General features: G+C 39.1%; 1 protein-coding gene across 1 annotated transcript in view; it reads right to left on the bottom strand.

Annotated features, from left to right (window-relative positions):
* ANO5 (anoctamin 5) overlaps positions 1–24,044 on the bottom strand; it is a 53,691-nt gene extending 29,647 nt beyond the window's left edge. Inside the window, exons 1-5 of the mRNA XM_026850688.1 lie at positions 24,011–24,044; positions 16,475–16,519; positions 13,725–13,795; positions 6,916–6,963; positions 254–367 (exon numbers count right to left, since the gene is read on the bottom strand). Coding sequence (XP_026706489.1) covers positions 254–367; positions 6,916–6,963; positions 13,725–13,795; positions 16,475–16,519; positions 24,011–24,044 — 312 coding nt within the window. The remainder of the gene's footprint in view (positions 1–253; positions 368–6,915; positions 6,964–13,724; positions 13,796–16,474; positions 16,520–24,010) is intronic.
* Between the last annotated feature and the right edge of the window lie 1,943 nt (positions 24,045–25,987).

Below are 25,987 nucleotides of genomic sequence, written 5' to 3' on the forward strand. Positions count from 1 at the left end.
ACTGTATAATATATTGACCAGGCTAAGTAATGGAGAGCAATCAATTCAGTAAATAAAGCCCCCAAAATCTAATAAAATTGGGTCCTAATGCACAACAATAAATTACAAAAAACTCTCAGTATATGGAATGGCTTTCTACACAGCTATCCAGTTTTTAGCTAAATCCAACTCCAGCTGAGTGTAGTGATTTGAAACGCTAGAAACTAATATTTAGTTTATGATAGGAAAGAGAACCTCAAGAAAACAAACTTACCAACTTTTTTTCCCATTCCTTATTAAGATCATCCACATAGGCAAGAACAAAATCAATTCTCCTGACACCATCCCTGAAGAAAATAGAATCTTTGCTTTGATGTCTTTTATCAATCTGTGGAAGATACAGGCATACAATTAAAAAAACACAAGTATTGCTGTTGATTTGAAATATAACAGAGGACAAAGTTGCCCAAAATCACATCACTTCCTCAGTTTCTTCACAGCTGAAGATACACTAGCACAAGATTCAACAAGGGCTATATCCGCTTAAAATAATTTCTAAATTAACTGCTTATATCTACAAACACTACATGTAAATAATCAGTATATGAAGAATAAATACATGTTAATGTAGCAATACCTGTGAACAATGACCATTTATTCTTCACAGTCTTTACAGTGTGTCTTAAATGATCAAGCATGATTTGTTTCTGCAGTTAGTCAGAACGCCACTCTACACAAAAGCCAGCTAGGGCACAGTTCATCGACTTGAAGCAGGTAGCAAAAAGTAAATTCCATGCATTTTTTTCTACATAACAAAATTCACTATAAACAACCACCACAGAGAAATGTCTCAGCAATGACAACATATGAAAATGCACACAAACAATACAGGGGTTATGTTTCAAAATTTAGTATTTACTTTTGTGGGGGAAAACCCAAAAATCTAATAAAATGTATCAATGCAACAGGGCAATTAGTATTCTAATTTGATCTATTAAAGGTTATATTTTCATTTATCAGCAAGCTAGAATGTTTTAATAACAACATTCATCTTTTTCACTGATTAGACTACAGTAATTAATATTAAGCAAATGAAGACCACTACCTCACTCTCCTAGGGAAGTTAACAAAATATTAGCTAAAATTATTTATGATCCTATCAATATTCAGCTTCACCAAATTCTTTACAAGACTAGAGGTTCATACAGCAAAGTGATCTCCATAGAAGATAATAATCTGGTCTAAATTTAACTCCATGCTAAGGAAGGTTGTTACTGGATTTTTAACCACACCCATCAGCAGAAATGTGCTTACAAACAACGAATCGTGTTTTCATTTTGTTAAGAGTAGGAAGAAAAAAGCATAACTCAGAGGGATATGCCTCTGTCTTCTCCCTCTTAAGCCATGCAAGGATGCGCGTGAAAAATATTCTGTGCTTTCTCAGAGTACTTTATAAATGTGAACCTTGCTCCCAGTTAACAAAAGGCATCACACAGTGAAGCATGTTATTACTGCAGCCATCCAAGCCACTTGCAGTATCATTCATCACTGTTTTACCCTGAGACGTCGCTTCAGGAACAGATTAAATCTCCTTCCGCTCTGCTGGAATAACCAACAAGTAGTTAGCAAGCCCACTGCTCCTCTCCAAAACCCAAACCAACTGCTTTGAGCACATACCCCCCAGCTAGTTAGTGAGAAATCTGTATCCTTCAGAACCACAGGAAAAGCTTCCAACTATCAGAAAAACACAAGCATCCCCAAACAGTATGGCTATAATGTCTTTTTTAATAAAGGCAAAGCTGTGCTGGCATTCATTTTGATAATAAACTCAGGCATTTTAAAATAATGACTCTTAAATTGCTAATTGCAATCATTTGTATACTTAAGCAGATTTTAAAAAGGAACAATGAGAAAGTTTCTTTGAATGTAATGCATAAGCAACAAAACAAGCACTGGCTAATGGACAGAGAACGCATATTTCTGCCACACTCCTGTTAGGCTGAACCCACGGGGACATAACAAGACGAATGACACCCATGTAATTCCAGAGTTGACAAAATTACAAGCAATAATATCTGCATATCCCAGGAGATGTGTTTATCTTCAAACAGGCTCAAATTTAGTTTTTTAGAAAAATTTTAAATCCCTATTGTTCCACAGTGTTATTCAGCTTTATGCCTCTGCGCTAGATACCCTGGTAACTGCTGTAACCAGACAGTAGCCTACTTGGACCATCCGTTCATTCTGGAGAATTCCCGTATTTCCTGAAGCTACTCGCACCTTTGGAAAGCTATGTCTCCCTTTGTTGTTTCTCTTCTTGAGAAATATTTACAGCAGGTCAATTAACATAAGACTACTTTGTAAGAATTTAAGTCAGTACAAACTACCTCCAAAACCATTTTTGCTTCGAAATGCAGTATGTAATCATTTAAGACTAAGATGTTCAAAAAAATCATGGCATCCAAGAGAAGAAAACAACATAATAGCATTCTCCTGTTTTATTTTGCGCTTACAGGTTACTTTTTTTTTTTTTATAATTCTGACTACAAACAAACTGTAACTGTTTAGACATTAATTTGATAGCGTATAGAACCACACCAATATCTAAACTGGATCAACAGTACTCTGGTCATTCAGCATTACAGTAAGCAAACCACAAAGTGCAGTCTAACAACTTACAACACTGGAATGCAGTCTAAAAGCAGACTGCCCCAACCACCCATCAAAAAAAGATACGAGATTGTCTAAGCACAGACATGGCCCTAGCGATCTAACAAAATCCATATACACAAAGAAAAAAAAAATAAAAATCATTATTTACTTTTAAAAAAACCTCCTGCCAAAGGGGTGTCCCAAATTCTTTGGGTAGCACAAGTATAATTAGATCATTCCATACAACTGAAGTAATATTTTATCTTTAGTGCCATCAAAGTTTGCTCATTTTCTATGATGTATCAGAATCCTGCTCAGTCATTAAAGGTCTGACCATCAATGCAAGAAGATGCAGTAGTCATCGTCGGATCTGAGGAGGGGAATACTTACCACTTGTAAGGGCTACGTATTAAACCCATAAATTACTCTTTTCCATTTTGTTGCATTTGGATTTCACAAGAAGAACAGGATCAGTCTTGCATATTCATGTAATTCCATGCATAAATGTGCACTTACGGGTTTAAAATATATGAAATGTTAGTAATTTGCAGTGGTTGCATCAGTGAATTATAAAATATTACAGATTAGTACATCTTACTTCTTAACAGCTCTTTCCAGAACTATACTGAAATTAATTGATCTTACACAACCTACAGTTAAAAAATGAAGTTGCACCTCAGAGCAGACATTCTGTGACATCTACCTTCTGGAATACAAGTAACCAAATTACAATTTCCCAATGCAGCACAGAGAGCAACCAGAAGCTTTTGAATAATTGAATAATACCCAATGAGGAATTGCAGAAGAGATGGAGCCAGCCTCTTCCCGGAGGCGTTGGGTGAAAACACAAGAGGCAACAGCCACAAGTTGCAGCAAGGGAAATTCCTACTGGATTGAGGGTGTGGTTGAGCAGGAACAGGTACAACAGGTTGCCCAGAGAGATTGCCTCACAGCCATCCTAAGAGATCAAACAGCTTGGCTAAGCAAGGCCCTGACCCAAGTTTGAAATCAGCCTTGCCTTTAGTAGGAGGTTGGTTGAGGAAACCTCCAGAGGACCCTTCCAATCCAAGTCACCTATGCCATTCTATGCAACGGTGTTACTCAAGTGTTTAGCATTTACCAGTGCTTCCAAAAGCTGGATAAATCCACCAGCTACCAAGCAAGCTTACAAAAACTACTTGTTCAAAAACAAACACTCCCTTCCTGTTTTCCTGTAGTAACTTTCCAGTTTTAATAGTCTTTGTAAGAACGAAGTGACTTCACAGCCTGCAGACAGATCTGCTAATTGAACACTCTAAAGATCTATCATAAAGAGCTGAATTTTTCATGTACCTACATAAGTATAAACTTACTGGATTCATATGGCATTGCATTAATATTCCTAGTTATCCCATAATCATTAACTTCGTCTAGACATCCAGTAGTCTATTAGACCACGTCCAACCAAACAACCCTCCAAGTACCTGGACTTGCAATGCTCGCGTTAGACATGAGCTAAAGCCCAGCTACAGAAAATCCTGACTCAAAATGGACAGGTTACAGGAAAGACCAGGATGTCAGTGTAGAAATAAATGAAGCATAGCTCAAGACACAGGACACACCATGTTCATTTCTGCCCAAACTGGTTTGGGTGAAGTGTGTAAATGGTGGCTGGTGGTCGCACGCTACATTCCAACCCATCACAGCTCTCCCGCAGGTGGCTCAGAGACGCTTCTCCAGGGCCAAAGCAAACAGGCCAGTCACCGCAAAGAGGAGAGGGAGAGCGAGCTGCTGGATGTGGCATCAACCACTGTATACGGTAACAGGAAGGGCTTCAGAGAAACAATTTTGGACTGAAGCTGAGAGACAGAGACTCCAGGCAACATTTCCATGGCCTTGCTTGCCCACCGAAGCGAACAGACAGCTGACCTTGGTCAGTACAGTCAGCTAGCCCTTGGTGGTCTAACAATATCACAGTACCTGAAAAGCAAATATATTTTGCAGATTATACCCGAGTGATTTAATCCTGCATATTTTCACAGGACTCAGGGATTTGTCTTTCTAGTCATCTACCAACCAGGAAATTTCTGTCCTTACAGGCCACATAGCACAGCGCTCTCTCCTTGTAAGCAATGGAGCTTCCTCCAAATATACCTTGCTACTGAATACCCTAGCCCTCTCCACGTCCATTCTTCAAAGACAAAGGAACTTCTCCTAGAGAAAAACTTTTCAGATTAATATTGTCAGAAAACCGCGGGTTTCTTAGGGGCCTACAATCAGAAACATCCTGCCCCAATCCAACTGCCCAGGCTTCAAGGTTTCAAGAGTGTCCAACCTCACAGCGCTGGGACTGCGGGTTCAGACCTCAGCAGCCTTCCCCTTCTTTCTGTATCTCAGAGTGAGAAGGTGGTTTAGAGCAGCAATTTCAGTAATAAAGCAGTAACTAGCACTAATGTGAGATGGAGGAACCCAAACCAGTTTCACTACAGTTATAGCACAGTGAAGAATCTCTGGCTATGACTAACAGGTATGTTGAGCAGTTATGTTAATAACATGATCCCCATTAGCACATCTAGGAATTATACTATCTTATTCCTACATTACCAGACAAGAAAACTGCCCAAAATTACAAAATAAAATTGATTTGAAACGTTTTGCTTGCTTACAAGATACAGTCTACAAACCAAATATTTTATTTACTGCATACCAAACCAAAATATCATTACAAAGCTATTAGTTAATTTATAAATTAACAATTCACTGCAGAAAAATCTTCTGAATACAGAAATGGACAAAAATATAAGGGTTTGAAAGCTGAATCAAAATACAAGAAAAGTCTCCATAACTGAAAGGGTAGGAAACATTCAATGATTTAAAACCAAAATTATCACCCTCACTTGGATTCCCAGTTTGCACAGAATATTTATATACCCTCCTTTTCACCAAATTAAACATGCTTATAGTTATAAGAAAATCACTATGATTTAAGTGCCGCTATGCTAATTGTAACTGTTCGATAAAATTTATTTCCAAAAGCAAAAAAAGCTCCTGGAAATGCATTTACACAGCATATGCAAATATACAGGCACTCTACTGAAAATCAAAAAAGCAAATTCCTGGTTTATGCGCAGCAAACTCTGTTCCCATTATACCAGAGATCCCCTTGGCATGAAGTTCTCTTCGATATTCTTCCTTGAAGGAATCCACGCAACCGAAGTGCTTACCCACTTCAGAGAGGTGTATTAACAACACTCTTACCACCACACATTTCAATTTCCAGTTATGCTTCATGCAGGCTGCAAAGCTGTATACAAAACTATAACCCTTCCCATTCAAAGAAACACAAAACCCCACATATTTCTTGTGGCTAAAACTTGCAAGCTACTTTTACCCCCCCTTACTACAATTGTGTTTCAATTTTGAGCCACATTAAAATCTTAAAGCTTGAAAACATGCATTTCAAAGCAGTTTAAAACACTAAGGTATTCGCACTAAAATTTAAATGTGCAGAAAAAGCCTCTCTGGATAAAAGAGCACATTAAACAAGAATAGAACAAAGGAAAATAAAAAGTATGCTAAGAGAGCATATGTGTTAATGTAAGACACCAGAGCCCAATGTAAGCAAGCAGACAGTTTTAATATCCTCAGCATGTACTTCTTCAGTTATCTTAAATCATTTTTCGTAATTTTTTCTCCATAAAAGGATAACAGATGTTTTAAGTTTTCTGATATATTTGACAATTAATACAATTATCTCATCTGCACATTTCAGTGAGTGGATATTTGGAGCTTTTCATTATTATTTACCACAATAAGAAAAAATAGGCAAAACATTTCAAGTTCTGTCAGTGTGTCTTGCTCTTCAAAACTTTTTTTAAAAATACTTTTTTAAAAAAACTTAATCTTTAAGTATCATGCTGACTCACAGAGCCCTCCAGATTATCATGATAAAAAGGAATCCCGCATTTGTTAATAACACCATAGTCAGAATATATCCTACAGCCCATCAAACCAAAACAATAATAAAAAGCAAACTTTCCAGTTTTCTCACCAATCTTAACTTTTCAATTTTGCCTGTTATCCTTTCAATTTCCTTGAATTTATCATTTAAAGCATCACTAGGAATAAAGGCAAAAAACCACATTCATTTTTATAAGCTAGGAAAAAAAAAAAAAAAATCTTTTTGGAAGGATGGCTTCCTTGAAACTGGAAAATTTTCTGTTGTTGAGGGACTTTTTGGCATATGGTAATAGAAGACGCCACACAGATTCATGCAAGGAAGCATGAATATTGCTTACTGCTTACCACTTGATGTTCAGGGATGAGTAAAGTAGTCTCAGTGCTGTTTAGGCCCTGCCAGTGGCATCATGGGAAAAACATAATGTTGTTAGCGATGATGCAAAGGATGCTTCAAAATAAAAGGCTATTTCAGAAGAAACAGTGTAGCTTCTAGCTTAAGCTGCTGAAAAGCTTATTCTGAGTGATAGATTTTTTCAGTCCTAGACAGTCAACGTTTAAACAAACCGGCACCTCCTCAGTTGACCGCGGTTTCTAGCCTATGGCGCTGACTGTTACATGGCCCATACTGATTTTGAAGTATTAACAACAGCTTTTAATAAGAGCTATACATTTCCATTATACAAAATAAAGTCTGAGCAACTTGGCACAGATTACAAACTGATGAAGAACAACTTTTAGCAGTACTTTTTCTTATTTTAATACCAAAGAGAAAACGTATGTAGTCTAAGATGGCTGTGCTTGCAGCCAGAACAGGTGACACCCCTTGCTGAGCTATTTTTGCAATACTAACTGAAATTATACCGTGTGTGCTGAACAGAAACAAATGCAGAGAGACAAATCATTAATCTCGTAGCACAGACAAATTGGTAGCAGTAATTGCAGCTCTTGTGCCTAACGAGGTTAGCAAGGGCTTCTCAGCTTCCAGTTCTGATCCAGCCTGGTGAGGCCCTACCCTGATGTTAACCGTACAGATCTGGGTGCTCATTATTTTCCTCTGTGTGGGCCTGGCGGGCGCCGAAACATCCTCTGGGCAGGCTCCACACAGGGAGGGCAGGCACACCAACAGCAGAGGACTCTGCAGAGCACAGCTGCCCTACAGACACATCCATACCGAAACTACCCGGGGCCCCGGCCCACAGCTCTGTGACTGCACGAGCAAAGGATTCTGAGATCAGGCTTCACTATTGGAACGAGTAAGTTGGCAATATCCAGTTCTGTTAGTCAAGAATTTCTCACACTCGTCTCTTGTTTTGCGTCTAAAAACAAATTACAGCTTTAAACAGAGCAACCAAATATTGCGAGCGCATTATGAAAACATGACGGTTCTCTAGGGAATTAAATTAACTTTCAACAGAAGCAGAATACCAACTTTATTTCATTATTCTATCATCATTTATTGGTTTAGAGTTGTAATATTTCAAAACGTGTATTTTCCCAAATCCAATTTTCATAAAGTACTGTTTATCATTTTTTAAATTAGAAATGAATATTTTTCACTTTTATTATAATTTTCCTTGAGAGAAACCACCAGGTCCATTCCTGTAATTTTGTGAAAACATACATGCTATATTTTTGTTCCTGTTTATGTTGCAAGTAATACATACACACATCTGTACATTCTTTCTTAATGATGCCATCTCAAAGTATTTGCCTACCTAAATAAGATAAAAATATCCTTTTCAGAACTCAGTCAAATCAACACAGAAAGATCTGGTTTTTGGCAAGGAATCCACATGAGAAACAGTACAAATACAAGTAACTGCACTCTGCTCTCACCCTAAGATAGTCTGAACTGGGTTTAAAAGTCTAATCCTCATGTTACTGACGCTACTGGAAAAACCTGCGCTATTTGTAGAGAACTAAGGGCTGAGATGCTTAAGCGGAGAGTTTTTCTCCAATTATACACTGAAAATATCTGCCTGTACTGTATAGGTTTGACATCAGTGAAAGGGCAGCCTTTGCTTTTCATTGCTGTCCTAAGGCTCCTGACCTCTCTGTTTCACCCCTTGGCCCCCCCATCCAAGGTGGCACCCTTCCATCTGCTTTTCTTCCACCTCTCCATCCCATAGTCCTCCCTCCCACAGCTTCCCATCTCCTCCATGATTGGATGTAAATACCCACCGGTCCTCATATGCTGGCCACACTGCTTCACTCCAAGATAACATTTTAATACATTTCGTGAAACACTGAACTGTGAGATAGAGAAACACAGCTGGTGGAGTCCTCTGCAAATTCCTATGCATTTTGTAAAAGACTTTCCTGTTAACCTAGAGAACCTACCCCGTTCTCAATACACCAGTCTGCAATTAATCAGCTCAAGTCATGGGGGTTACCTATTGTAAAACTGGTGATCAAACCATCTCCTGCACATTTAAAGCATAAGAACTCATGTAGAGGAAACGCTGCTTTTTCATTATATGTCAAAATCAACGTACAGCACAAAGGGGCTCCAATCTTAGTAACACGACCCCCAAAACAAGCACCAACCAGTGTTTTCGGAAATGCTCAAATAGTCCAACTTTGCTGAGATGAAAACCAAGAATGGCACTGGTGGCAGCAGTGTTGGGCCGGTCCTTCGTACTCTGGAATCTGCTTTCCTAAGTCTTTAGCACTCTCACCCCAAAACGTCCCTCAGATTGTGTTTTGTAGTTATACTTGAAAGAAGTATTTCCTTCTAGATTTTGAAACTGATTTGGTCTGTCTTCACAATATTAATAATGGTATTTATGTATCTATTTGAAAACCCACCGGTCTGAATTGGAAAATAAACAAGCATGAGAAGTGATGTCCATCATAATGGCATTTCTTTGGGGGGGAAAAAAAAAATCAATTCATTTGGAACTCCTATAGCTCTCAAAAAGAATAATCTATGTGTCATATCCCTAATTTTCATAAAATGCATTGCTTTAATACATTTGATGGAGCTCTGCCAATTTACTTCTGCTAACCTGGTTTAAATAAAGACAGCTTGTTCTCAGATTTTCTCACAATCAAGTTACAATATGGAAGATCTTGATTAACAGCAATTTTTAGTGAGCATTTCACTGGTGTGAAATTAACAGGAAAGGTGAAAATTTCATATGTAATTTCTCACAGCTAGAATAGGGCACAACCCTGTAGCTTTACTTACAAGAGCAGTGCAGCCATCTGCCTTTTATGAGGGTGAGAAACTCAGGGCCCACATACATACCAAGCAAACATTTTAAATTACTTCATACTTCTTAACTGGAATAGCAGACAGACAAACAGTCCTCTGTATACACCTCTTAAATATGTCACTAAACTACAAACTAGTCATTTACCTCCCACAAAATCTCTACTGATTTTACAATTATCCCACTTGAATGGCCTAAAATTTTTTACTATCAGTGAAATTAATACAAACTCTATTTTTTAACCTTTCTCCCAATCTGAAATTATTTAACCAATCACCTTTCCTCTCTAAGAATAGGAACTCTATTTTGTCAGCAGGCCTCATCCTCATTTACTTTCTAACTCGAACAACTAATTATAATCACTGAACAGAAATGCACTGTGCTATCAAAACAGAATTGAGACATTATGTATTTTTCTAGCACGCTCTCTGCACAAATATAAAGCACAGAGGAGAAACAGATTCTCAGGTTTTATTTCATTCATTCTTCAATTTGCTTGAAAGAACTTTCAGAGGAATTTATGTATTTCTTGGAACAGGAACTCCATAAAGATTGATTCAAGTAGATTCTACATAGAGACTCAATTAGGATAGCTGCCTGTCCCTAAAAGAAGTGACTGTCTGTGAATTACTGATTTAGCAATTATGTAATTTGAAGCAGTTCCCATTGCAGCACCTATCTGAAAATATATCACAGCCTTTTGGGTTTTTTCCCCCTCTCCAGTCTGCTGTTTGCTGAAAGCATCTCCTCGCCTCCCTCTATGACAAAGCATCTGGAAATGATTCTTGCTATAAGGCGTGTAATATGAAAAGCTCTTGAACACCAAGTGATCTCGTTTCTTTTGTCCTTGTGGGAGATTAAAAGAAGAAAAACAAGGAGACTCAACATCAATCAGATAAAAAAAGAAAGAAAAGAAAGAAAGAAAGAAAAACCACGGTAAAATAGGCAAGTAGCAGCAGATTACAGCACAAAATGCAAAATCATGAAGAAGGAGCAAATGCACCACTGACTGGAGACTCAATTGCTTTTTTGGGGCCCAGATTTCACCTGACTTTGTATATACGTTAACAGGCTTCATTACAGACTGTTTTTTTTTCCTTTTTTTTTTTCCTTTAACTTGCATCATTCCTTATGTCCAAATCATATATTTCTTTACAGATGACAAAAAAATACTGCTCAATTATGGATAGGTCATGTTTTGTGCTCTCCATATTTGAATCTAGATTTCTTTTGGTCCCTCCTCTGTTGCTAAATCAACATTAAGGTCCTAGCTTTTTCTCCCTACTGCTGAGCAGGATACTGTTACTGTATGTTATGTTTCTTCTTTTCCAAAAGAAAAGACAGCCTGAGCATATGACATTGTGACCTGAATATAAATTCATTTAGCAATTTAGCACTTTCGCAATGTTTTTTTTATGAATGAATTCCATTTCTGTTTTTAAATTACTTTACTTATATTAAGACTTCCAAGTGTTCATATTTTCCAACTGCAGCAACCAAGTTAATTATCTGGTTAAGTAACAAGATTACCAACCTATCACTGGAGTAAAATCATAAAAAAAAACCCCAGAGAAACGTGCTATCTGACAAAACAAGAATGAAGTATGTTGACCTGATCTCAGAAGGGTCTTGGTGAAAAGAGGAGAAACCACTGCTTTTTTTTCATGCTGGGATATACAACCCTGCTCAGTTCCTATGGGAATGCATCAAGGACAACAAAAGGCAGCCTAGCAAAGAACTGAAGGAAGATAAATTCTTCCAGTTTACAGAGAAGAAAACAGAGAAGTTGTGACAACACATAAAGATAAAGGATTAGCACTCTATGAAAAAAAATCAGGGCTCTCTCACTGTCAGAATGAATTAACGGAAATGGAAAATTTAATGGAAAAACTTTAAGGATAGACAACCTGAGTATCTAGGACATTAATCAATCCAGAACTAAGCCTGTCCTGGCTGGTAAGAGTGTGATACTGGACAAGAAGATTAACTCTGCAACTTTACATCTGGCTAATGCATAGAAAGCAAAAATCAGATAAATTAAGAATGTTATTAGGGGACAAGGGTAGGATAATACAAAAGCACAGAAAAGTACTAATTTAAATTAAAGCAAGTATCAGATAACGATCTGACCTGGAGAATCAAACAATCTAAAGCCAAATAAGCCGTCTCCTCTTAGAGCAAGAGAGGAAAATAACAGAACAAAAAAACTCAATTCATCAAGCCAACTACAGACTAATATTGTTAATAAAATCTTGTGATATTTAAGAACTATCTATGAAGAAAGGTAATTACGTAAGTAACATGCATGGGTAGAAAACAAGAGAAAATGCAGCATGAAGTGACCAGTGAGAGATTAAGAGAGTAACCAGATATATTTTTCATAAGGAGACTACCTCCCAGACAAGAAAGTGCTGAAGACCAAAACCTCCTCTCCCACCCTATCATCATTCACCCTTCAAACACGGTTCAAGTCCCATGTCTCTACACCTATAATACATGTGTGTCACACCCTTTCTCCCACGTTTCCTGCCTTTTCCTACATCCTAAGTGAATTAACTGTCAGTGTTAGATTGATGGTTGGACTGGATGATCTTCACGGTGTTTTCCAACCTAGGCAATTCTGTGATTCAGCAAATTCTTTCAAGCTTTGGTGAAATGGATCATCTCCACCTACTCAGAGACACTCAAAAGGAATTTAGAATCATCTTCAGACTCTGATGCTGATCATGGTATGATGATTCATATGGTATAATTAGAGACTCTATCTGCCCAGGGTTCAGCAAAGTATCTGATATGGCTGTTCACTGAAAATTTTCCTGGAGAAATAGATTACTACATCTCCAACAGATTCAGAAAGCAAGGTGAACATACTAACACTGGTTAGTGAACTTCAGTAGCAAGGTGAACATACTAACAGTTTTTAAGACGGAACTGGTACGTTTATGGAAACACATAGATGATATGGTTGCATGCACTAGCAACATGAAGATCTGTGTAATCTAGGAAGCATTTCTGAGTTCTGTCTTCACATGACCATCTCCAAATATGCCTCTCAGGAGGTGAGGAAAATGTTTTACTCTTAAGAAGTTCAGGAGAACAGCTACAGTTCCAACACTCAATTCAATAGACATCATTTCTGATGAGCACTCATGGCCAGTATGAGACTCTGCTTCAACAGAGCAATTATTTCTTTCCCTATCTATAATTCTTTCTATCTTCCTTTAAGCATACAATAACCATAATAAAGAAATCGGACAATAGAAATTAAAATAAAATACCAATCTCAACAATGCATACTTTCAATATTCTTTCTAAATTTGTTTCTTAACTGAATAGTAACCACACACTGCTATCTACTTAAGATACTGTGTACTGTACTTATTAATCAATGAGCTACTGTGAGAAAATTAATAGCTGCTGATGCTTTTCATATTGCATGTTGCAAGAAAGAGATATTCTTATAACTCAAATCTTCATTTGGTTCCTTATAAATCTTGCTGCACTGTCAAAAAGTTCCCAGAGCAGAGGAATGCAAGAGTGCCTTGACTTCCCTATCCAGCCAGCAATGTAATGCGCAGCATAAAACAAAGTGTTGCATTTGTGCAGAAGCATTATGTTTTTCCAATTGCCAAATCTTTAAATGATCGTGTGATTCTCATTTCAAGACTGATACTGGAAACACTGTTAAGCCCATGCTGTTTTCTACTACTACAGTGTTGTAGCACTAACACTGGTAAGTCTCTTGTAAGACTCACTATCACTGTTACAGAAATGGGTTTGCTCCTTCAAAAAACTAAAAGGAAAAAAATGTTTACAAGGATGAAAAAGGAGGTATAAGACAATCTGAAAGAAATTTAATTTTTAAAACTAAATCTGTCTTCCACAGCAACTGTTCCTCTTCCTATCATGCAAGTTAAGACCATCAGAACTCTACCTTACCTCAGAGCTGCTTGGGACTTCTGACTCTGCAGTTGAAGTAGTTTCACATAAAGGTCCATTGCATTCTTCCCCTAAGGAACAATGAAAGAAAGACAGATTCACATAAATACATTCTTTATTTTAAAACATTACAGTATCTGAAAATTATGTGAACCTTGAAGGCACAGAGCTATGAACAAGCAAAAGGAATAACTGCAAAAAATAACACTCAGCTACATAAAATCTTCAATAATCGTTCTTTGAAGGGGAAAAAATGCTGTGAGACACAATATACTCTGTCTGTAGTACCTGGTTGTAACCTTGCAGTCACAGAAACATATTTTTAACTATGGCAAACAAAAACCTGTCAGTATCACTTATCTTTCTTGTCTCAAATGTCTGTTAGGTTACTGTCTATAAAGGTCTCACACCCAGAGCTTTGCTGCTTCAGTTATGAAAATTCAATTATCTCTGGGATTGCTTGCTATAAATTGAATTAGGTCTTTTGTTGCTAAGGGATTAATAGTGTGCAACCTCAGGATTACAGATGCCCACATAATGGACATAGGACAACAGGATCATGAATAATAGTATCAACTGAAATTACCAAGATGCTTCTTGTTTTAAAAAAACAAACAAACAAAATCCCCTTTATTTTAACAACAGTACTCTAACATGACTTTCCTGCAAATATAGTCAGTTCACCAAGGACACTGTTACTTAGATGTTAACATTACAGGGAAAAAACACCTTGAGTACCTTCAGATCCCTAAATCATACTGAGATGTCAGCTGGGTTTGTGGCTCTGAACCTACTCTCTCAGCAGTTTCCTCTGGAGAGGAATTCAGAGCCCATAAGCAGACTCCTGCTCCAAGAAGTTTTTGTAATCAACCATCTCTGCTGATTCAGCAGACAGAGCAGTCCCCTAAATGAGGCATCTAAGTAACTCCACCACTAACGGAAAAGCATAAGCGGTTTTGAAAACAGCTCATCACAATCTAGAGCAGGCATCTAATAATGGTGCCTCTTTCATCCAAAAAAAATTGATTCATCTACTCCTTGCTCCATGAAGGAAGTATTGCTGGGTATAGCACAGACTGACTAGCACATCTCAGAGTGGTCCACTGTCAAGGAAACTACAGTTAGATTATTCCTACCAATAAAACCAACTTTTTTTTTTTTTTTTTTTACAAAATTACATCCAGGCAGATATATAAACTAGTTCTCTGAAAACCTATAATAAGCTACTTAAGTACAGCTTGAGAGCATTTTGTTTCCTGTAATTTTTTCCTTTGGCAAAGTTCACTTACAGAAAACAGTTTCTGTAATTTATAACTGCACATGCGATGACAAACTGGGCAATGGTATATAATGGTATGTAACATATAATGAATACGTTTCTGAATGCTAAGATATTTAAAGCTGTCATATGCTATTCTGCTAAAGCAAATTATGCCTGCAAAACCTCTATTAGTAGATACAATCTGAACACTTAAGTTTTACTTATGCACTTGTGGAAAGGTGTTTTCATATGCTGATACAAGCACGGAGACCAGTGTTGTCATCTCCTAAAAGTTACTGTGAGAGTAGATAATTTGGGATCATTCTTCCTACCCAAATATAAGGTGATTGCTCCAGGGACTAGGCTGTAAGACAGAACACCAAACACAGAAAAGGTTTGTAGGAACAGCTTCAGCCCAAAACTGATTTCAGTTCACCTCCCAACACAGCACAAGCGTTCAACATTCAACAAATAGCACGTAATGGGAGAATATCGTAATAAGAACACAGAAGTTTTGACTCAAAGCCCAACAATTTATCAAAATACTCTGATTAATTTATGTGAGAAACTGTATCTGCAAGAATATTCCTAAGGAGAGGCTTTACCTTCATACAGGCTGGCTTTAGGCTTAAGCAAACTCAGCCCCTGCTCAGGACAGCAGACCATGAAGCCGCGCTCGGCTGCCTGCCCTGCCCACAGCCCTGGGAAGCAGGTCGCTGAAGCTCTGCCTGAAGGTAGCGAGCCCAGGGCCCAGAAGCAGAAAGCCCAAACGTTTCATCACACAAACCCTCCACGGCAGGAAGAAGCTTGTCCCTGGAGCAGTAACAAGTAGTAACGTTCAATTTGCCTATGCTGCCGAGAGGACTTGAAGTGATTCCACAGCATACAACAGCAGCTCTGGTGTTTGTTTTTTCTGGATTACCCTTCCTGTACTTGTGAAAGTTTAACCTCAGGAACAAGCACAATTCAGGGTTCTACATTTTAAATGCTCTGCAAGTACCACAGCTGATTACTTATGCAACTGGTGGTAGGAAATCCTCTTGGTATCTCTGATCCAGGAGAATAAAACTGAGTAACGCTAGAGCAGCACATAAGAAGGCAAAAAGACAATGCAAAACATATATTCACTGAGAAGTACAACATACTTAATACATTCACTCCTTGAAAAAAACACATAAACAAGCTCCTGAGCAGGAGCAGTACAAGAAATGCAGGTCCAAGTCATGGAGGAAGGTGTAAAGGAGCCACAAGCCAGAACTGCAACAAGCACCAGGAATGGAGATGCCCAAATAGCTCTTAGCCCAGAGAGCTGCCCACAGATAGCCAAGAACCGACTTGCAAATCACATTGCAAAAAGCCTGGCTCATATGCGATATCAATGACTCATATAAATTTAAGTCTGGTTTCCAAGAGGCCCCCGGCAGAAAAAAAAAATGGAGAAAGGACACAGACAAACGGGAGGAAGGCGTAACACTGGTTAGTACAATACCTTCTGACCGCATTGGCTTGAACTTGGTGAGAACCGCAATGTCATCTTTAAAAGGAAAAAACACTTCAGTAAGAAGCAGAAGTAAAATCCACTTTTAACATGAAACCATTTAATAACGCCCCTCTGTCATTTACAACACAGCCACTGTATCCCACAAAAGAATAAGCCCTGGAAACCAGAGACTCTAACCCAGACAGCACAGAGCAGGTTCCTCTTAAAAGACCAACATTCACCTTTTTGTCCAGGTATCTTATTTAGCAACACAAACCAGGATGCCACTTCCCTGTATCAGCAGCAGGGAGGACAATAATAGTTTTCTGCTAGCCAAGAAAACACCTCCAAAATTCTTCAAGAAATTACAATTTCCTATCTAAAGATAAAAACCATAATATTCTGATGAAACCATCATATTTAAGGGAATGACCTTGTTCAACACTAGACATGCTATTGTATGTAAACAGATCTAGAAATGCCTACACAACAACAACAAGAAGGACATCTACTAAACCTAAGTGGCTTTTTGGGGTTTTGGGGGTTTTTTTTGTTTGTTTTTGGTTTTGTTTTTTACAAAGTGCAGTCACTTCTTGCAATTTTTTAATTAAAAATTAACTTCAGAACAATGCTATGACTATTACAATGACACCAAGCTGTGTGGTGCAGTCGACAGGCTGGAGGGATGTGCCATCCAGAGGGACCTGGACGGGCTGGAGAGGTGGGACCGTGTGAACCTCACGGAGTTCAACAAGGCCAAGTGCAAGGTCCTGCCCATGGGTCGGGGCAATCCCAAGCACAAACACAGGTTGAGTGAGGAGTGGATTGAGACCAGCCCTGAGGAGAAGGACCTGGGGGTACTGGTGGGTGGAAAATTGACTATAAGCCAGCAATGTGCGCTCACAGCCCCGAAAGCCAACTGTGTCCTGGGCTGCATTCAGAGCAGTGTGGCCAGCAGGGCGAGGGAGGGGATTTTCTGCCTCCACTCCACTCTTGTCAGACCCCCCTCGAAGTGCTGTGTCCAGCGCTGGGACCCCAGAGTAAGAAGGACACGGACCTGCTCGAGCGGGTGCAGAGGAGGCCACAGAGATGCTCAGGGGGCTGGAGCACCCGCCTGTGAGGACAGGCTGAGAGAGTTGGGGGGGTTCAGCCCAGAGAAGAGAAGGCTCTGAGGAGAGCTTATAGCGACCTTCCAGGACTTAAAGGGGCTACAGGAAAGCTGGGGAGGGACTCTTGATCAGGGAGTGTAGGGATAGGATGGGGGGTAACAGTGTTAAACTGAATGAGGGCAAATTTAGATTAAGGAAGAAATTCCTTACTGTGAGCATGGTGAGACACTGGCACAGAAGCTGTGGCTGCCCCCTCCCTGGAAGGGTTCAAGGCCAGGTTGGACGGGTCTTTGGGCAACCTGGGCTGGAAGAAGGTGGCCCTGACCAGGGCAGGGGGTTGGAACAAGACAATCTAAGATCCCTTCCAACCCAAATCATTCTATGAATTCATTAAAACTGTTGCAGACATAAATAATTTTACTACTTATTCAAATCATTGGCCTTTCATGGGCATGCACATATCCTAGCTGAAAGAAACGCCTCTTTCTCAATGTAACTGTCATCTCCAATGGCCTTAACAGTTCTGCAGACATCTATTTATGTAACTCCTTAAATACGGGTGTCTTGGGAGTTTACACATTACTGGACATAGTAAAAATTCACATGGCCTATAATTTTGCAGTATTAACATATGCTGTCTCAAACTACACCCTACCGCTGGGCAACCTACTCATAAAAACTTTCGGTATGCCACCCCTAAGAATTACAGACCATTGCAATTACATACTCGGATGATCAGATCAACAGTAATCCAAAACAGCTCTCAGAAACAGCATTTAGAACAGGAGACTGGAGAATATAATCAAGACTGATTTTGTCTCTTAAAATATAGGTAGTTTACCCCACAGAAAAAGGTACATGTATTAGTGCAATATTATGATTTCTGTAACAAACACTAAAAATGTCTTCTTGTGTAATGAGACGAGTAGTCATCGTACAACAGTTTTAACTTTATTCACAGTGCCGCAATCGCTTTTTCTACATGGCTATCATCTACATGATGATTTAGAAAAAGATAAAAAGAATTTAATTCCCCCTCTGGACCCATCGGTTAAAAGAAGTGCTTTAATATGATTAATATTTCAGCAATCAAAAAGTTGTCCTACAAAATCTTCCTATTCATTCCTTGACAAAAGACAAAACCCCTTAGCACTCTTGACACTAACACGCTCACAATTTTTCCAAGACACTAATGTCTGTGATTTAGAGAATCAGCACGCCAGCCATTCAAAATCAGATAAACGGATTGGAGACCACATGCACGACCTACCTACCAATTCTCTGCAATGACTACAATGGTAATACAGACTTTATACAATTAAAAATTAAGGTCACCTGCAAGAAAACAACCAGCACAACATAAATTGTTTATTTTGACAAGTTATCTTTAATTTCAGTTACAAAATCTCCTAAAACACAAGGTATTCAAGGCTTTAGCAAAAAACTAACGAAGCCATTTTAAGTCGCGGCCTCCAGTAGGCCCCTACCAGCTTCTGATAGCTGGTACGAGCTAAGCAGCACGGCTCAATGACACCACAGGACTAGTGATGTATCCCTCTGCACCAAAACATGAGCTGCATGTTCTCTGGGAGAAGCACAACCTGCCACAGCCCATGTCCTGGTCACAACAGCTGTGCCTCAACTGGGCAAATAAAAGGTCCAGGACACAGGCCCAACCACTGGACTTCTCACTCAGTGTAATTTTTAGTGCACTTTGTGGAAGAGTTTTTGGCTTCTAGCACTTTCCCAGACAGAGCTGGAACACACTCCAGAGGACACCACAGGTCAGGTTCTGGTCTTCAAAACAGCACGGAGAAGTCTGCCCGACTTGTGCAAGGAGGGAGTGTCGTGATATGGATGTGGCCAGGCTGTGCTACTCGTCCTCGAAGGCCAGTGAAAAAATCCTCAGCTTTTTTTAATTACTAGCACAGGCAGAGTCAGGGATGCTCCAGCTCTTTAACTGTACCTAACCAGCAATTTCCCTGGAAGATGATGATCTGTCACTTCAGCATCCCCAGTAAACTGGGGTATGCTGGCAGATGGGAAGGAAGCAGCTTGGCCCATGATGCTGCACTCAGGTACAGCTGGGCACAGAGCAGCTGGCGTGTAGATGCTGCAGTCTGGCACAGCTCAGAGCAACTCTGCATCAGAAAACAGAGCAAAAGGCGGCATTTAAGTTTTCCTTTCTTTCAACTTCTAACACCCTGATTCATCTGCACCAAGTAGAGCTCTTGGTAGACATATTTCTACCAATAAAAACGTTAATAGATGCTTCTAAAGCCAAGTGGCAACTGAACAGACATTTTTAGAGATCATAATTTCAATTTTGCCACTAAAACCATGAAATCATCTGCGCTTGCACACTTAGGACCTCTGACAGAGCTATTCCCAAGGCAAAGTCAGAGCCAGGATTCTCAGGCAGTTGTTGATAAACTTTACTGTTAAACTGCAGTAAGACAGTATTACTACTGGTCCTGCTATTGCTTTCAGTATTGTTTCCAAAATACTGCTTTTCCATTTATTTCCACGATTTTCTTAGACACAGTAGCAGCATCCATTTCAGTCAACAAAACCAAGCAGGTAAAAAGAGCTCTCAGACCTGTCATACTGTTCTGCATGTATGTGACACCTTCAGCATGTTTATACACATACATATCCCACAGGAAAACTTTGACAGTCCAGGTAAAACAAAACCAACCAACCAACCAAACAAAAAAAAACATCCCAAAACTTACATTGCAGTGGTTATGGCATAGCTAATTTATACTACAAAGAAAATTCCTAGTATTAATCTTTACCAACCAATGAAAGAAAATTTTTTTCTTAGATGTCTTCAAGTTACCATCTTAATAAAGTCCTGATATTATTCAATAACCCGGCCTGTCTGACAGAAAAATCAATTTAAGACACGATTATTTATCACTAAATCAATGTGCTATTTACGGCAGTGTGTCCTTTGATCCAAAAGATCACCATGGGATTACTGCTGTAGTGGGATCTACTCTGACTGATTTCCATCTCTGACAAGGAGTCTGAATCAGCACCGAGTCACTAACAAAAATACGTACCAAACAAAGATTTCTCCAGAATAAGTAAGCTTCATAATGACTATTTTAAGTGTTTCCATATCTAAGACAAAAATAGCTTTAAAATGACTTCACTGAATTTATGTGTATATTGACCACATTCTCCCAGAGCTGCATGACTAAGGGAACTGAGGACCCACCTAGTTCTTACTGGCTCCCAAATAAGTAAAGTACGTGTTACTACTTCAGCTGGCATCGTTGGAAGAGTAGTAACTGCACTGCTGAGGCAAAGACTCTATCTCAAGATTATGTTTGAAGAGATGGTTCATGCATCATCAGGGCTGCTCCTAAAAATTTTAACCTATTTCTTAACAATAAAACCATTAAATTCTCAGTAAATTCAAGAAAAATGATTGGGAACATTTTAACAGAATTTTATGATTCCCTAAAAAAACCAACTGCATTCAAGTATAGGCTGCTTCATGGATATATTCATTTTCAGCTATGTGTTTTATTACTAAACAAGCAAATCCAGAGAACAAGTATTTATCAACACCTCCGAAGTAAAAGAAAAAAATAACTAATTTAGATTGGCATAAATGTATGGAAGACAAGTCTGTCCTAACAATAAGAAAATCTCATTTAGCATTTGGAAAAGACATGAAGTCCTCAGTTCTAATTTCCAGTATAGTAAATAGGTATTTTAAATCAGAAATTGAGGTTTACCCTCAGCTGCCTTCCTTTTAAAGAACCATAAAACCTCCCCTTTTGATTAAAAGGCACTAGGCTAAAAACAGGGGGGGAGGAAAGAGTTGTGTAAATCTGTTTTTAGCAAAAAACCACAAGCATAGTGTTGTGACCGAGAACTTGAATGGCATTTTAATGAGGTTCAGGCAATAACCTTTACCATATTGTATGTACCAGCACAGATGAGACTTAAAGCGTTCTATGAGCACTGAAGCTAGCACTTACACCTTCCAGGTATCATAATTTTGCAGAATGACACATGTAAACTGATTAATAGGTTTAAATGCAATTAAAAGAAAGAAAGCCCAGACCAGTGACAGCTGGATAAGGTCAGGTATCTTTAAACTGTGTAGCTTTTAGGCACATGTAAGTAAGGGGGAATAGATGGATTTGCACTACATTCCCATCCTTGTAGGGGCGATCTACAGAGACTGGGAGAGAGAAGTGAAACCTGAACAGGGAACTAATGATGGGGAAATAGTGAAAAAAATGGTGGGAAGAGGTTTAGCATAAACTAGGAACACATATAACTTGTACTTTCATTAAGAACGTAAGAAGCAATACACAAAAACTCTACACGTCGAATTTACAATCCCCTGGCAGCATTCCTCAGTTTCATGCTACCCAGACATTTAATTTCAGATGGTTAACTTCATCCACAAGCTTTTATTCCTTCTCGTTCTCATGCTCCACTCTAGTTCAATACTATTTTGGTTATACTTCCAATGAAATGTGTCACTGGGAATTTTGCTAGTCTAAGTACTTCATTTTCTCATATTAACATAAAAATACACCAGTACAAAAAGACTTTTTATAAACAAATCCCATGTTTGTTTGTTTTTTTTCTTAAGTATGAGTTTGCAAGACCTAACATTTTCTGTCCAAATTACTTTAAAGACAATGGACTAACTGAAAGTTATACACTGGCCCCAGAGAGAAACACTTCCTATCAATCCAGAAAATGAGCAGGGCAATGGACCATGGGTCCCATGACTTAAAGAGCTTTTTCAGCAAGCACCAGTGAATTAACAGGACTGAAGTACACAAAGGCATCCAACTTGCCAACAGCCCCAAAACCAAGTCTGCAGGTCATTACTCGTTCGCATGGTATATTTCTAGCACACTATAAACTGTGCAAGCATAGGCTCTCTGATTTCCTACCTGATAGTTAAGAAAACCCTTTTGAATAACAAACCACAGGGCCCGTTCTAATTTAAGGCTAGTGCAGAAAATTAAAGGCCAGCCATCTGCATCATGAGCCCTACCCACAGGGCTTGATGGGGTTCTTGCCATCTTGCCAAAGGCCTCAGATTTCACATTTACCCTTGGGAGCCTGCTAAGGAAGACAACGGGATCACTTGGGACTCCCAGTCATAAGACCCAATAATTTCTTCACCCAAAGATATTCTCACTTCTTAAAAAAGAGCATTTAGAACTCCAAGTGCTGGTCCTCACTGAGAACCAGTGGAGAATGGCTCTGACTGTACCGAAAGGCCCAGAAAAAACAGTAAGATAAAATACTGAGGTGCTTATATTGTACTGCTATGTGCAAATGAATGATCCACGTGCACTGGGAAAAAAATTAAAAACCAGTAAAACGGTAGCCTAGAATGAATTCTTGCAACACAAGTAACATCAAATCTTTGTCTATTCTCAAGGGTCAGATCTGTAACAGACTACTATACTAAAAATGCAAAAAAAAAAAAAAAAAAAAAAAAGGAGCAGTGAATCACATAACCTGTAGGATCTGTTGAAAATTCCAGATTACAATTATATAAACAAGACCGAAAACAATCTGTCTCCTCATCTCTTGGGCACCAGTTACAACTAAAGCAGAAACTCATGATGAAAACAGGGGCTAAAGAGACTGAAGGCAGGCCTAAAATGTGTGAGAATACATGCTAACTGCCTCCATGGGTGTGAATCAAACAATCCAGACTTACACCTGGATGTATTCTGAGTGCACAGAAACAGTCTGAGAAGCCTTTACTGGATTACTGCAATAGGAGTATTATTGCAGGTATGAGCTCAGGTGTTCTCTCAGCTGTTCTGGGAAACTACACGTACACACAGATTTTCACCTTACATCCCTTCGCCTACCCAGGTAGGCAAGTCAAGAATTGTATTATGTTACGTTAAGAGAGGTAATTAGTGCTTACAAAGCCTGTCAGCACGATTGCACAAGCCATTTCCAGCACTGGTTCGGGCACCCTGCTTTACTCTGTACCTTTTTATCAGCAGCAGCCAGCCAGCCTGCTAGCACACCTTGTCTTGGGATGCATCAGAGTAAAGCAACCAACACCATCGGTTTTACAGCTACAGGTTCTTGCAGGAGGCCCTCCAAAGAAAAACACACATCTCTAGTATAATCCAAGTAACCAAGTCCCAACCTAGAACCAACTCCTCCCACACACAATAATTCAGCTTTCTGCAGATAGCCAACACCTCAAAATCCTTCCATAGCGATGTTGTAGTTGCAAGAACAACCCCTTGCAGTACAGCACCAAATCTTCCTTCCCCTCCGTGCATTTATACACATGAGCAGGTAAAAAGCTACTACCAAATATAATGAAATTACTGCTAGGTAAGATTACTGCTCTTCAGTTCAACCCCCAGGTAACAATAAAAAAATAGTGGAAAAGTTCACTGCATTATTATCTTACCACTTAACATCTGACACAGCAACTCTCGCCACATTTTTACATTACCTATGCCTTCTTAATTACATGTTTATGTTAGGTGACTGTACTTCTCCATGAGTATATACAACTCAGTTTATAGATATTAAATATGAAGACAATGGTATCAGGTTTTCTGTGTTTTGTGATGGTGGTTTGTTGTTTTGGTTTGGTTTTTTTTTTTTTTTTTTTTTTTTTTTACAAAATTCACCAACAGTTCTCAGCCTAATTTTAAAAGCACATTTTCAGCAGCGCCCTTATCCTATTTTTTCTTGTGTCACAGTAATTATTAATCATTTGTACACAGATGTTAAAGGACCCTTTCATTTTATTACTGTTATCTTGTTTCTGTAGACTTTTCCAGAGTGCAAAAACCTCACATTTCAACGCAGTTTCCAGTTCTCAACATGTGCTGCTAATGCACGTGTTAAATAAAATCTTAAAAAGCAAAACAACTTTGGATTTTATTTGTAAACTGAGAAGAATTAAGTTACAAAAACCTTCCAGGGTGCAACATCATATTTATACATGATTTCACTGACCAGCATCAAAGAATGGAAACTTTCTAGTAGTTATACTGTCAAAATTCTGAATTTTACTCAGATCCAAAGCCAGACTTTCATTTAAATAAAAATTAAAATCAAATTGCTAGGAACTAGAGACCCTGCCTCTCCATTAATCCTGTAAGCACCCCAGAAAGGGACACCACATGGGATAGTACTTAGCTGCAAACTGCCTGAGAGGGAAACGCAGAAAGCCATGGCTCAGCCCTCCACTCCAGCAGGGTTCCAGCTGCTCCCTCAGCCTTTACTTGGCATTCGCAGCCCAGACCCTCTGCCCCAGCTGGAACCAACTCCAGCAAACCCTGTGGAGAAACAGCTGCAGAATATTTTCTGAGGAAAAAGGTGAAACTGTGGACCCCCCATGAAATAGAGACAAAACCACATTCACCTGGGATGGGCAGGACAGCCACTCTGTTCTTCACCTGGGGGAATTCAGCTCTACTGCCCAGCTCTCCCAAGCGTGGCCTAAACTTCCCACATAATTGCTACTGGGTTAAGAAGACATGTGAGAGACTTAATCCCTCCTCTGGAGGTGCTCCACTTTGCTACTCTCAGGGCTGCAGAGAGAGTGACTTTAACCTCATAAGCAAGGTCCTCATCTAAAAGAAAAGCGTTGCAAGTCTGTCACCAGTCCAAGACCAAAGTTGTTTGGTTTTTTTTTTAAACTCTGACACAAATCTCTGGAAAAAAAATCTATATTCAACAGCTGTGGTGGAATGAGTTTGATGTTTATTTTCTCATTAAAAGCACCACAGCATGTGTACAGAAAAGATACATAAGGCAGTATTGTGCAAGTTGCTGGGCTCAGTTCCCAAAAGCAGGCGTTCCTACTACGAACTAGAGTCTTCTGTTAAAGGAGGTTTACCTTCTGATAACCAACAGGTGTTTACACTGTGCCCCCACAGTGACGCATCGCAGCCAGTAAAGAAATTCCACTTGGAAACTACATGTTGGTTGGTCTAAGGGAGTATTTTCTCCCCTGCCTTTTATATTCTGAACTGCGTCTAAGTTTCTCAGAGCTTTTATTTCATTACCTGGGAATAATCATTCAAACAGCTTTCATGTTAACAAACCCTTCTCTTCAGCCCTGTGGGAACATGATAACCCATTTCACATTTCCACAAATAGATCAGAAATTACTACATATATTTCTCCAATAATTACAGACAGCTGTCATTTCCAACAGAGGCCTGTATTTTTATGTTACTAGTATGAACTATAATAATTCTGATTAAATAAGCGAAGTATCATTCTATTAAACAACAGCAGCATTTGGCTGGGACACTGCAAGAAGCTGAAACAATGGCACAAGTGCCATTTGCAAGCCACGCCATCGGCTTTTCCCGATGTTTTGCTGCCTTCCTCAGAGGGAACACGAACTAAATGAGAACCAACCTAA

This window comes from Athene cunicularia, assembly GCF_003259725.1.
Source record: "Athene cunicularia isolate RWA chromosome 5 unlocalized genomic scaffold, athCun1 chr5_part3, whole genome shotgun sequence".
NCBI lineage: Eukaryota > Metazoa > Chordata > Aves > Strigiformes > Strigidae > Athene > Athene cunicularia.